Consider the following 15,381-nt stretch of genomic DNA (forward strand, 5'->3'; position numbering starts at 1 on the left):
GACGGGAAGTATGTGAGCGAGAGAGAGTGTGTATGTGTGTATATAAGGGACAGAATTGTTAAGACAGGAAGTAGAGGGGATTGCTGGGTCTGTCTCCACTCTTCCGCAATTAAAAGCACAAGTTCCAGGTGCTACTGACAAAAAGGCCTCACGGATTACAAAGGAACTTCTGGAAGATCTCTCGCACCTCTGGCTTGTAGGTGTCTGCCGCCCGTAGGCTAAAGTGTGTGACCCCAGACCAGTTACAGTCCATGATCACAATCGTGCAACTCTTATAACTGCATTCCTCAGGTATAGAGTCTTGAAAACACACACATGCGGTGTTTTAACAAGCCTGACAGCGCTGTCAGGAGAGCTTTGTGGTTAAAGTGGTGATGTTTTTGTTGATCACAGGTGGTTAAGCTGGAGGCTTTTCTGTCCTCTTCTTGTTCTGTGTGTCTCTCGCTCTTTCTCTCCCTCCCTGTAAGCTCGTAATAACAGGGCAGTAATGTCGTACTCTCATATTAGGAGGCTGAAGTTATGTCAGGTGTTAGTGGGAGCAGCTTCGAGGAGGTGCAGAATATTGACGAGATGTCTTTTTGTCTGGTTGTTGAACCTTTCCCATTTTAAGTTTTCTCAAAGGGACTTTCCAACTGGGTTTTTCAGGCCGTGTTCTCTAATAAAACTAATGGGATGTTCGGTTCAGGAGGTCTGCGTGTTTTTGAAACAAGTCCATTGCTACTAAACTCAGAGGATGAACTGCTGACACAGTTGGATAATCTTGATCATCGTGTTTTTTGTTCTTTTCCTCAGTTTTCTATTAGTTCTATTAAAGTTATATAATAGTTAAGTTACATTAAAAATATTTCTGAAAAATGTTATACTTTTTAAAAATGTAAGATTAAAGCTTGAAATTCCCTCTTTGACCGTCTCTGGTAGAACAATCATGGCACTTCAGTTACATTTCTGTTTTTTGACACTCTGCAAAATGACTTAAGTTGTTATGTTATGGCATTATTTCATTATTTCATTATTTATTTATTTATTTATTTATTTATTTATTTATTTATTTATATTAGACCAAAGTCTATTTTTCTTGCAAGCACTTATATTTTCTTGTGGAAATGTAATCTAGTTCTTGTTCCTATAATGTTTTAATCTAATTTTATTTTATTCAGTTATTTTATTATTATCATTATTAATATCATTATCTTTTTTATTTAGGTTTTTACATTCTATTTTTGTGGCTTGCAAGTACTTTTCTTGTGGAAATGTAAATCTAGTTCTTGTATTTTATTTGATTTTATTATTCTTTTACATTTTAAAACTATTTGAAATGTGAATTTTTTTAAATTAAATTAAATTAAATAAAATTAAGTGTTTTTTTTTTTGTTTGTTTTTTTACACCTCAGTCCAAAGTACTACTTTGGTGGTTTGCAAGCACTTATATTTTCTTATGGAAATGTGAATCTAGTTCTTGTTCCTTTTATTTTTTTTTTATTTAATTTTATTATTTAGTTGTTTTTTATTAAATTTTCTTTTTACATTAGAGTCTGTTTTTGTGGCTTGCAAGCACTTGTATTTTCTAATGGAAATGTAAATCTAGTTCTTGTTTATTTTATTTATTCATTTTTTTTAATTATTATTATTATTATTATTATTTTTTTTTACCTTAGTCCAAAGTCAATTTTGTAAGCCTAGTTCTTGTAAATCTAGTTCTTGTTCCTATAATTTATTTATTTATTTAATATAATTTTATTAAATTTTATTTTATTATTATTTTTTATTTAGGTTTTTTTTTTTTTTTTTTTTTTTTTAGAGCAGTCTATTTTTGTGGCTTGCAAGCACTTGTATTTTTTTATGGAGATGTAAATGTAGTTCTTGTTCACATCCGCAGACAGCGCGCGAAAAATCCGACCCGACAGAAAATAGGAAAAATAGGATACAGGCTTATAGGTGCACTCACTGTGAGCTGACAAGGTGTCAGTATGCTCGTCAAGAGATGTTTGAGTCATAAATGGTCAAATAAAAAGTTACTAAAAGGGGGAAAAGTTACATATAGCCCCTTTAAAATGATTTGTATTTGTTTTATTTTTATTTTTAAAAGATAACTTTAATACTACTCTTTTGGTGCATTGCAAGCACTTGTGTTTCTTTCTTAAAAGTGCAAATGTAGTTCTTGTTCATATTTTATTGGCTAATGATCAATATTTATATTGATGTATTGCTTCAATATGATGAATGGATCAGCTAAAGATGAATGTTGTCCACATCACAGACTTCCAGTGATTTCTGGAACGTGTACCCTATTGGCACTATTTTTATAATAAAAGCTTTTTCTGAAGTCTTAAATTCTCAGTAAACGCTTCAATGTGCACCCTTCAGAATTACAATAATAGTCCGGCGTGTTCATCTGTTGCGAATCTTGACTGGTTAGTTCATTATACGTCGCTCCGATGTAGACATTGATATTGTGTGCCGCTCGGCCATTTCTGAATCATGATTACGCTTGTGGTTTAAATGAGAACTGACCGAAAGAAACAAGCCAGAATGATGATTTTAATGGATAATAGATTGTGTTTCAGACATGCATTTGAAAAGCGGATCAGAACCAGACCTCCAGAGCTCCAGGCGGTCTCTTAACATCTGCTGAAATGTCTTACGTCAGAAAGAGCCTGTTGCCTTGCGGAGTTTGTGAAGAGTTTAAGGCATCATCATTGCTCGGTTAACTTCACAGGACGTAAATACCCTTAAACACTGAAAGATTCCTGACTCTGAACGTTGGTTTGTAAATACACTTATTATTTTCAGGCCTTAGTCTTTTGGTTAGCTGTTTATCCAGATGACCTGCTGTTTTGCATTGTTTGGTGTGAGGTTGTCCTGTGCAAAGTTATGAACTGATTACGACCTCATAAAAAATGTTCTTCGCTTTGTGTTTAATATGGGAACCATGTGGAATGGTTCAGAGGTGAGTGTTGGGACTCTTTGGCTCAATCCCAATTCTACCCCTTACCCCTACACTTAGCCCTACCCCTCCGTTTGGCGCGTTCACGTGAAGGGGTAGGGGTGTCTCATTTCTCTTTTGGTTGGAGGGGTAGGGGTAAGGGGAAGGGCCAGATAGCCCTCCAAACGAAGATTTTTCAGGACCTCACTTCAAACGAAGGGCTAAGAGAAATTTCCAACATGGCTGCTCACTCGAGCAAGCAGACTCGTAAATATAAGTAATTTTTGCCTTTAATACGGATTTTCATGACAATGTTTCATTATATGTATATTACCTTCAATCTTGTGTTTGTGTTTATGGTGTTGTTTTGTAAATAAACGTTTGCAAAAAAATCGCTAAAGTTTGCTAGCAGATAGCACTGATTGCACGATATTACAAAATATATTTTTATGTCATATACACTTGACTGCATGTTAGAAACTTGAAAGACCAGTGGCACGGCAATTTGCAACGGTGGTGTAGTGGAGGGTGTACGCAGGTAACGTATACGGTGTATACACACTTCCACTTTTTAAATCCCCTCTGATGCGCATTATTCATTGTCCTGCATTCGCCAAAATCATGGCAGTCCACCACATCCAGTCATGTGAATAAATGTAAATATTCGCTCAAAACACCCAATAAAGGCAGTGATGATGCAGTCAGGACCGTGGAGCCGGCTTGCTTTGAAATGTATTTAATGATTGCGCCTAATGCACCTGCGCCCGCTCACCGCACCAGTAATTTAAATCAGTACATAATAATAAAAACGATACCTTACAAACAAAAAGAAGCTGATTTTTACGATCAGAAATTTCTTAAACAAGTGAACCCCTGTAAACATTTTAGTCCAAGGATCCAGAAAACGAACGCGTTCAAATAGCAAGTTGAAAACGAAATTCACAAATGAAGCATGTATACTTCTCCAGGCACCACTACACTGATTAGCAATTTGCCGCGCATGTGATAATGCGTTGTTTGTTTTGCTTACGGCCACATGTGAATGAACGGTGCGTACACCGTACATTTGTACTTTTTGCAACATGACAACATTTTGACATCTTGGAATGAGTGATAAACATCTGCGCATGTCCTCTGACGTAACATTAGGAACTAGCGACAACGTATGATGACGTATCACAGTGTTGTAGTGGTGTCCCATTTCTTAGGGGAAATATTTTAGCTAAATATTTTATTTAGTTTCAAGGGACAAGGGGAAGGGGCGAGGGGTAGGCGAAGGGGTAGAAAATAGAATTGGGATTGGGCCTTTCTCATGATGCCTCTTTGCTGCTCTTGTTTGCAGGTTCCCCCTCTACCCCAGAGGAGAGCGTTTCCAGTTTGAATACGGTGTCTATTTGCTCAACAAAAACATCGCCCAGGTAAGAATCTCAACACGTCCCACTGTACAAATCAAGATGGCTGACTGACTGATTACACAGGATGTTGCCCAATTATGAGTCAGTAACTTAAAGTCTGTGTAAAGTAGTGTTGGGTTCGAGTCCACTTAAGTCGAGTCCGAGTCCAAAATGGGGCGAGTCGGACTCAAGTCCGAGTCCAAATGGGTTGAGTCCGAGTCTAACTAAACACTACTGTTTGTCAGTATCTTAACCTTGTTTTAACCTTTACAAATCTCTCCAAGGTGGTGCGTTTTGACATTACTTTTCGTGTAAGTGTGTAGCAATAACATGCAAAAGAAAAGGCTGTTGTAACTAACAGTAATAACAGTAACTCGCAATTGAGCTGGCAAAGTGTGTCATTGATGCATGATTTCAGGCCCGACTAAAAATCTTGAACACAAAAATAGTGAAAAACTGTTTAACTCCACAATTCAGTACTACATAGTTCACAGTTTATGTTTTCAGCAGTACATTTCTAACATTTATAATGTGTTTAGAAAGAATTCTCTGAATTGCCTTTACATGGGCATTTTTAGGAAAACAGCACTGCAGTGTTTTTGTAAAAAATGGATTTATTTCATTCTATGACTTGCAACAAAGCCCCTCCTGGTATTTCTTTTTTTAAGATAGACAAGAATCTGTGGTGATAGCCTTGTGGGCAGTGCACAGACATATTGCGTTAGGGGCGTTCTGAGTTCGAAACCCGGCTCGAGGACCTTTCCCTATCCTGCTCCTATCTCTTTCTGTCTGCTCTATACTGTCCTATCATGATAAAGAAAAAACAGACCAAGAATTGGGTTCCGGGGTTCATTAAACTGGACACTATAGTGCATTTATGTAAGCGAGGATAGCAAAATAAAGTAAACTGTGACATATTATACCCAAAAATTCTTCATACAGTGGACTACCAGTAGAATTTATAAAAATTTGACCTGACCACGTTTTGCTTACACCACAGACTGAACAAAATGAAGCATTGCTTGGTAATTGGTCAACAAAGTATTGATAGTTGTGTAAATATTGTCATACTAACAGTTATCTAAATTTTTGGTTGATTGTAATCCATTGCATACCTATTCTTATTAATTTTTTTATTTAGAAAATTGATTTATTAATACAATGCCAAAGTAGATTTTTCTTCAGTCTTTACAGTATTACATGATCTTCCGCAGTCATTGTAATGTGCTAATGTGCTGCTTTAAAAATATTATCAATGTTGAAAACATGTCTTTGCCGTCACTCCTGATCAATTTAAGGCATCCTTGCTGAATGAAAATATTAATGTTTTCGAAATTAGTTATATTACATTTTACTCTCTCAATGTTGAAAATCACAATAAAAAAGGTAGTTTTATGAAGAAATATGTGACCCTGGACCACAAAAGCAGTCTTATGTAGCACATGTATATTTGTAGCAATAGCCAAAAATACAGTGTATGGGTCAAAATTATTTATTTTTCTTTTATGCAAAAAAATCATTAGGATATTAAGTAAAGATCATGTTCCATGAAGATATTTTGTAAATTTCCAACTGTAAATATATCAAAACTAACTTTTTAATTAGTAATGTGCATTGCTAAGAACTTCATTTAGACAACTTTAAAGGCGATTTTCTCAGTATTTAGATTTTTTCCACTCTCAGATTGCAGATTTTCAAATAGTTGCATCTTGGCCAAATATTGTCCTATCCTAACAAAACATACATCAATGAAAAGCTTATTTATTCATTTATTATTTCAATTTTGAGAAAAAAATTGACCCTTATCACAGGTTTTGTGGTCCATGGTCACATACATATTGGTTATCTCATTATTTGTTTGGTGGTCCTTGCCATCAAAAAGTTTGAAAACCCCTGAATTACAGTAGACTTCTACCATGAGATTTTGCTCTCAAATTTCCACAGCTGTAGTTCTATAACTGATGTACCTTGTATAATCACTCGCATTAACATCATACAAAATGACTTTCATGAGTCATAGCTCTAATCCAATTTCAATTTTAGGCTTTGCTCACAATTATACAGCATGAATTTAATCAGTTTGCCTGGTTAAGTGCAAGATTAACACGCCTCTGTGAATCTGGGAGTGGAATCCAAGCCTCCTGCGCTCCAGCTGTTGCTCCAACTGAAGGAGGAGATGAAAAATACAGAATAGACTTTAGAAAGAACCAAGGCGGTCGAGCGAATCGCTCCGTCTCTGACCCACGCGAGCGGCACGCACGTTGCAAGAACAAAAACGTAGTTGTGCATGGTATGGAGTGATATATAAGCTTAGCCAACTCTGAGGGGAAAACTTATATATCTGTCATGTTTGATCTATGCCTCCATTTGTAGTCTGACTGCGAGATGCCCTCCGCAGCTTGTTCTTCATACTGCCTGTCGCCCATCATTTCCATTCCACGTCCGCTTAATCAGAACGAATGTAATGCTTTGCACCTTTGCCAGAAATCTTCATTAACCTTGTCAGTGTTTCTCTGTAGGGCAAGTTAATGGAGCTTATCTCGGTACGTTGACCGCGTTCGAGCGCTTTTTAAGCTCATTGTTTGCGAAGCCTCTCACCCCCGGTCAAGACGATCCATATGAGCTCAGTGAACTCAACATTTTGAAGCATTTGAGTCGGTTGAACTCTACCGATTGGGCTTTTAATGTTAGTTAACATGGCTACGTAGCTAAACAGATGAGCTGTAACCCATTTCACGTTTGGGCCTCTGTGTCCGTTCGCACATGTGTTCCAGTTTGGGAGAGGAACTGTCCGGAGAATGCATGACGCGTTGCCCTTGAGTCACGCTACTTGTAATTTCCTCTTCTTTTAGCCGTTTCGTTCCCAACGGCAAGACTTGCTGTACGTATTCTGCTCCGTTTCATTCCCGATACGCTCTACGCTAATCCAAATAGGACTAAGCTGCTTCGGCGACTTCTAAATATTATAAAATTGACCTTGGCCTTTCCTACCTAATGTGATTTGCGAATAACTAGCAAGTGAAATCCTGTTTGTTATTTTGTTTTTGTGGTCTATGCCTCTATCGCTTGTTTTTTTTTCTGTGCGTCCCTCTCGTCTTTAATGCGTTCCGTTCGTTAGCCGTAGCCGCGGTGGCTCTGTGTGTCCGGCTGCTGAGACTAAGCAGAGATCGGGTTTCACAGCGGTGCTCTTGTTCTGGAATGGAGGAGATTAAACGTCTATCTTTTATTAAATTGTGTGTGTTTGAAAACGATCCAAGCAGGCAGGAGGGAGAACGAAAAGGAGGGGTGTTTTAGTTGCTTTGAAGCAGCGCTCTGACTGGATGTTGTTTTTATTTAGTCCTCGTGTCATGGGAGGGAAGGGAGAAGAATGTCAGGTGGCCAGCGGGGTTTCGCCGGGGCACTTTTGTCTGTGATAGATGAGTTGAGAACGTAGTGATAAAAACTTCCAAAGGCTTTTTTTATTTGTTTTCTCTGTCGCTATTGCAATGAGGGATGAGTCGGAATAGACAACTAGTTGCTTTTATTTTTTAGTTTTGCTTTAAAAGGAATGAATTTTTGAAGTTTTTATTGTGCTGACAACGTGCTGTGTTTTAGCATGCTGTGAGACTGTCAGCACGCTTACAGTTTTTCAGAGATGTTGAGTCTTTAAATCTGTCCGCTGTAGTCATAAAAGCTGAGCTTTTATAACAAATTAACCACCATCAACAATACATTTTAACAGCAGTGCATTTTTTTGTGTGCTGTGTACTCTTGATAGTTTTGTGCAATATTTTTGGATTTGTTGAATATCTTTTGTACTGTTTAAGCATTTTTGCATACCGTGAATAGTACTATTTTTATTGTCAGACAAATATAATCGCATTCTAAAGAAGTTGGTTCAATGAAATACACATTTTTGAGGGCAGTTTTTAATGCAAAAATCCATATTAAAAGGCCATTGAAACTGTACGTGTTTACGTTTAAAGGGATAGCTCACTAAAAAATTTAAATTCTGTCAATAATTAGTCACCCTTATGTCGTTTCCAAACCTGTAAGCCCTTCATTCATCTTCAGAACTTAAATTACTTAAACAGAACTTAAAAGATTTGATGAAATCTGAGAGCTTTTTGACCCTGCATAGACAGCAACTACCACATTCAAGGCCAGGAAAGGTAGTAAGGACATTGTTAAATTAGTCCATATGACATCAGTGGTACAACCGTAACTTTATGACGTATTCTGAGGCTGCAACAACAAGTTGATAAAATGGATTATTATCGATAATGAAAATCATTGACAGTAATTGTCGCGAAAAATTACAGCACTGAATAACACATTTCTATGGACAAAATGCATCTAAAAATTGAGTTGTTAGGTGCTTTGACAGTCTGCGTTAAATTTAAATCTGAGCACGACAGACAGATGGAACACAGTAAAAAGGGAGACTATTACTATTCAGTGCAGTGCAAAAATATTCATTATGCTGTTGTTGAATGTTAAATTTAGGTTTAAAAGTCAACTTGTAGTGCACAAGAGTAGGAACTGTAAAGGTATAACAGCATGTGATTGTCTGAATATAAATATCAGATGCTTTATAGCCGCCTTTTACAGTATATTTACAATATATTTACTATTCTTTTAATTGTGTTCACTATATACAGTGCTTAAAAATTTTATTAAAACAAATTTATGTAAGGTTTTTAACAAATTATGTAAGGTTTGTGCCACTGCTGGTGTAAACTAACAGCATTCGTGATTACCAAAATCATTTTTTAGCTTTCTGTATTGGTTAGTCCTCCCTCCAAAGGCAAAGCGCAGTAACTACACATTTGGTCAAAATTGAGTTAAGGCTTAAAATGGACTTTGTAGGACTCACTGTATGTTTTCATAGCATTCAGTTGGCATGTTTGTTCGAAAGACATTGAGCAGAATAGTGTGATTTTTGTCAATAAAATAAAACAATTGGCCTTTTTATCGATTAATTGAAAAAATAATCAGCCTACTAATTGATTATCATTAGTTGGGCCTTTAAAATGGTAGTTGCATTGCTGTCTGAGCAGGGTCAGAAAGCTCTCAGATTTCATCAAAAATATCTTAACTTGTGTTTCAAAGATGAACAAAGGTCTTACAGGTTGGGAACGCCATGAGGGTGAGTAATTAATGACAGAATTTTCATTTTCGGGTGAACTAAACATGAGACACAGGGCAGTGAGACAGATTTTATTTAATTTTTTTCAAATAAATGTTTAAAAGCCTGATCATGAGCTTCCATTGATAAACACATTTATTACTGATTTTCTTTAGAAGTTTTTCTAAAAAATGATGTATGGATAGTCAAGTAAGCCCAAGTTGCTTTAGTCCACGAAGTCTTAAAATATTAACAATTTAAAAGTTATTCCTATATTTACTTTAAAAATTTATAAATATTTCACAGCAAAATTACATTTTTCTAGAATGAAACTAAACGGCCTTTGCCTTGCTAAAAAGGTATAAACTGTCAATCAGATGACAGAAGGTTCTTAAAGGTTGTTAAGTTTTGTCATCATTTACTCACCCTCATGTCGTTCCAAACTTAAAAGAGTTTCTTTCTTATGTTAAACATAAAAGAAAATATTTTATAGAATGCTGGTAATCAAACAGTTGATGGTCCCTATTGACTTCCATAGTATTTCTTTCCCTACTATGGAAGTCAATGGGGACCAAAAACTGGTTCTTCAAACAAAATTGTTTAAATATCTTCTTTTGGGTTCAACATATGAAAGAAGCTTATACGGGTTTGGAAATGATGACAAAATATTCATTTTTGGGTAAACTTTTCCTTTAAGCAAAGTTTTAAACATGTTGAGAATTAAGAGGGCGTATACATTTGTGAATCAAATATGATTCAGTAGGCTTTATAGGGTTTACTGCATTTTTATAACGTGAGACACTGCAAAAGACACGAAATGCAAGCTCAAACACTTCTCCAATAACGTGTTCCTCTAAAAAAAAAATGCATTTCATTGGTATCTCGTGACCCTAAACCTGCGTCATTATAAAGGGCTTCCTTGGACTACTTGTTTCAACAACTCACAGACAAGCCAACTGCAAAATTATTCTTAAATTGCAACCTTACGTGACTTATTTGAACACAAGATATTAGTAAAAGGTAGCTTCCGTGTGCATAAAAGATTTGGCGGTTTTTGTCTGTGTTTATTGCATTGCAGAGCATGTTTGCCAGCAAGATCTTCAGACTGAGGTGAAAGCTGTAATTTTTAGGTAGTCAGGCCTGGCTAGTTTACTTCCTTTGGCTTTGACTACATCTACAAACAGGAAAGAAAAACAAAAGACATTTTCACTTGATCTTTTCCATTCATGTTCAATAACAAGAGTATTTAATTCATTAGGCCGCTTCTGAGACTTCCTTCAACTGTCACAACAACATCTGGAATGTTGTGAATTTGGCTTTTAATAGTCATTATGTTTTAAATTTTGCTCTTGTTGGCAGCAGAACAAACACTCATGTGCTGCTGTTGTGTAATATCTTTCATATGGATCATCCAGAATGCTGGAGTGGAGATTTGGACACAATCATTTGGGTCAGAATGTATTTGGAATAGTTCCCAAGCTTTCAAAACAGCAGGACTCAACTATATAACATGTATATGTGTGAATTTGTGTGTTGTCTAAATGGTTCATCTTCCCCTAGAGGGCAGAAGTACTAAAGTGACCAAACCTCAGAGCTTAGTGAGTCTCAGTTGGTTGTCCTGAAGCAGAGCAGCACTCCAAGTACGGATTACCTCGCATAAACAGAACGGTGAAAGAAATATTACTATTAGCACTCAGTTGCCAAGCTCAAGAGCTATCTTATTTGGCAAGGGGCTCAGCAGGAAGGACAGCGCTTGGAATTAAATCCAGAGAGGGTTGAAGATTATTGGGGAATTTGGAGTGGGAATGATGAAGGTCTAGTATTGTGCCCTGTTCTTTGCGAAGCCAGGAAACCTGGCAGTATCAGCACTGCTGGATGACCATATCCAAATCTCTTTTTACTGCAAATATGCATATTTTTTGTGCTCATGATTGCACTATTTGATGAGGAGACATCGGTTGCGCTTATTTATTCAAAGCTTTTGGACTTTGTGAGAGTCAGCCTGCGATTCCACTATAGTTAACTAAAACTCATATTCAAATTAAAAACTTTTTTTTTTTTTTTAAGTAATCTTAAGTATTTTATTTCAGCTAGTTGCAAAGACATAATTTCTCATTTTAATTTACTTAAGTAAAAATAAAACTGAAATAGAAACTATATAGACATATTAAAAGACAAAAACTTTCAAAATAATAATAAAAGCTATAATAGTATGTCAATGGTATATCATAATAAAGTAAATGATGATGAATGATGATATTTTTTCAGTTTTTTTGTAAATTTTCAGTTTAATGTAAAACTTAAATTAATTTGTAGTCATTATTTATTTATTTGTTTGTTTGTGTTTAGTTTTTTCTAGTTAATATTAGTTTTTGTTTTTATTTCAGTTAAAGGGATAGTTCACCCAAAAATGAAAATTTGATGTTTATCTGCTTACCCCCAGGGCATCCAAGATGTAGGTGACTTTGTTTCCTCAGCAGAACACAAACGAAGATTTTTAACGAAAACCGGTGCAGTCTGCCAGCCAAATAATGGGAGTGTTTTTTATTTTATTTTATTTTTATTTTCAGGTCGTTTTTTTCCCCCTAATAATAATGGTTAAACACTTCTTTGTGTTTAAAGATTTTAATATGGATAAAAAATTATGTTCTTGTTTATAAAACAGTCAAAATATTTAAAATATTAATCAAAAATATAATGGTATCTCCGTGTTATTTCTTAATAAAATAACACTGGTTAATGATGAATGATATTTTTTTGAGTTTATCCTTTTTTTCTCCAGTTAGTTTTATCTAAAGCTAAAATTATTTTAAGTTTTATTTATATCTATTTCAGTTTAGTTTTATTTTTTTTCTACTTATATTTTATAACACACACATTTTTTCAGTTAACAAAAGATATTTCATGTAGCTTTTAATTTTTTTTTTATTCATGATAATAATACTGGTTAAACTCTAGATAACCAAAAGATTGATGTTCTTAATTATAAAACATTACCTACCATAATCACTTCCCAGTCAGCTACACATAACCGACAAAGTGTTAACAAAATACTAATAATATAGTTTTGGTCACACTTTATTTTAAGGTCCAATTCTCCCTGTTAACAATTCAGTAACTATAACTTTTGCCTCAATAATCTCCTAATTTACTGCTTATTAAAGCAACACTAAGTAACTTTTCCCTCAACGCTCCCTCTACAGGTTGGAAGTGGAATTGTCCATTACTGCTGTCGTAAATAATTTAGCCTACCGTCGCGTCACATGCACGTTATTTGTTTGGAGGCTATCCAGGACCGGCTTTGGAAATAACGATGTCCAGTGACAAGGTAGATTATGTTGTATGACTTTATAAAAGTATGAAAACCTTTTGTGAAGCCTGCCGTAAAGCAAGTCGCATTTGTAGTATCATTTGAACTACAAAACCGTGACCCGACAACCCAAACTTACATAGTGCTGTTATGGCCGATAGAGGGTCGCAAAGCGAATACGAAAGTGCCGTTTCACCCTGTTATGAGTTGATGAACCACTGACACGAGTTTGGAAACATTATTTTAAGGTAAAAACAACTCTTTAGTGTTGACAATTCTGCTTCCAACCTGTAGAGGGAGCGTTGAGGGAAAAGTTACTTAGTGTTGCTTTAATTGTTAGTAAGGTAGTTGTTAAGTATTAGTTAGGTATTAAGTAGGATTAGGGATGTAGAAAATGGTCATGCAGAATATGTGCTTTGTAAGTACTAATAAACAGCCAATATGTTAATAGTGATAATTGGTTACTATACTAAAATGTTACCAAATTTTATTTTAATGCAATGATTGATAGGGAAGTAGTATGTCATACACTATTATCCAGTGTAATCAGACTTTAGACATTAATATATTTTTAAGATACTGAAAAACACATATTTGTGCACCAAAAACCCATAAATCAGTAATTTCACATGAGGACAAAAGATTTACGTACATATTTTGTAACAGGCCATGCAGAGAGAAAGCTGATTGGTTTAAAAAATGGCTTCTCTGTGGGCTGTTTCTAAAAGCGCTACACGAACAATACACTCCAACCTCCCATGTACAGCTTATGTGTGCAATATGTTTTGTTCCCTAAAGACATTCAGGTGCATGTGAACTCTAGCTATAAAGAGGTGAGAGATTCTTGGTTGCCATTAGTGTCATGACTGTTATCTAACATGACTTTTCTGAGATGGAAACCATATGAACTTTAGGTGAGAGAGGAGATATGCATGCCAACACTCGCATTTTCATTCACTGTATCGCACATGTAGTAAAAGGCCACGGGTTTCTGTATGAGAAGTTAACTACTACTATTACATACCTAACTTCCCGCGTGAATGTTTTTCTTTAATGCGACCGTTAGCAAGTCAACAACGGCGCTTTGTGAACGAAATCGCTTCAGCGTGATTAATCGCTAAGGATAAGTGGCTTTATTTGTGTATATTAAGCAGGAATTTCCATATGTCACATTCAGCATTTACCTCCATCAGACTGTGTACTTAACCTCAGAGTGTGAGCTGGGAATGACTCTCCGTTAGATGTGGTGGTATTTTCTTGTACGTGTTCGTCTATGAGTGATTTGCTCAGCTCTTTTTTCCACCCCCTCTAACTCCCATTTTAATTCCTTTTTCATATGTCCTTCATTCACATTTCTTCTCTCTCTTTTTTCCTGCTCTTAACTTGGTGTTTTCCTGTTTGAATGCAAATTTCCCATGACTGCGCTTTTATCTTGTTTGATTTACTTTGCTCTGTGGAAGAAAGATCAACACAGCGTTGAATGTGATTGCCATCATGGGTCACTCACCTCAAGATGAGCCCAAATACTGAGGGAAAGACAACTTCCACTAAAACATTAAGCAGCACAGCTGTTTTTAGTTGTGATAATAAGAAATCTTTCTGATTCATTAAATCAGGATATTAGAATGATTTCTGAAGGATGGTATGTGCTGAAAGTTAAGCTTTCCACCACAGAAATAAATCACTTTTTTAATGTCATTTATTTTAAATTTTAAAGTTTTTTATTTTACTGTATTTTTTAGGTCTGTCAAAAGATTAATTGTGATTAATCGTGATTAATCACATCCAAAATAAAAGTTTCTTAAATTTGTTTGTATATAGATTTTATGAGATTTTGATATGTGTGTGTGTGTGTGTGTGTGTGTGTGTGTGTGTGTGTGTGTGTGTGTGTGTGTGTGTGTGTGTGTGTGTGTGTGTGTGTGTGTGTGTGTGTGTGTGTGTGTGTGTGTGTTTATACATGCATAATAAATATAATCAGTACACACACATATATTATGTAGACACAAACTTTGATTTTGGATGTGATTAATACATTTTTACTGTATTTTTTAGAGCTGTGAAAAGATTAATTGTAATTAATCATGATTAATTGCATCCAAAATAAAAGTTTCTTAAATATGTATATATTCATTCTTTTCAAATATACGCATGTATTTGTATGTATTTATATATACATAATAAATATACGCAGTACACACACATATTACGTAACACCAACTTTAATTTTGAATGCAATTAATTGTGATTTTTACTGTATTTTTAACAGCCTTAAAAATACAGTAAAAATCGTGATTAATCACATCCAAAATTAAATTGCGATTAATCACATCCAAAATAAAAGTTTCTTAAATATGTATGCATGTGTGTGTATATATATATATATATATATATATATATATATATATATATATATATATATATATATATATATATATATATATATATATATATATATATATATATATATATATATATATATATATATATATATATATATATATATATATATATATATATATATATATATATATATATATATATATATATATATATATATATATATATATATATATATATATATATATATATATATAATATTATATATATATATATATATATATATATATATATATATATATATATATAT

The 15,381-nt window shown here is 34.7% G+C and overlaps 1 protein-coding gene across 1 annotated transcript in view; it reads left to right on the forward strand.

Annotated features, from left to right (window-relative positions):
* The window catches only part of uvrag (UV radiation resistance associated gene), a 150,931-nt gene that overhangs the window by 92,899 nt on the left and 42,651 nt on the right, over positions 1-15,381 (forward strand). The window contains exon 13 of the mRNA XM_073829373.1: positions 4,266-4,341. Within this exon, the coding sequence (XP_073685474.1) occupies positions 4,266-4,341 (76 nt within the window). The remainder of the gene's footprint in view (positions 1-4,265; positions 4,342-15,381) is intronic.

The sequence above is a fragment of the Garra rufa genome, chromosome 23 (genome assembly GCF_049309525.1).
Source record: "Garra rufa chromosome 23, GarRuf1.0, whole genome shotgun sequence".
Taxonomy (NCBI): Eukaryota; Metazoa; Chordata; class Actinopteri; order Cypriniformes; family Cyprinidae; genus Garra; species Garra rufa.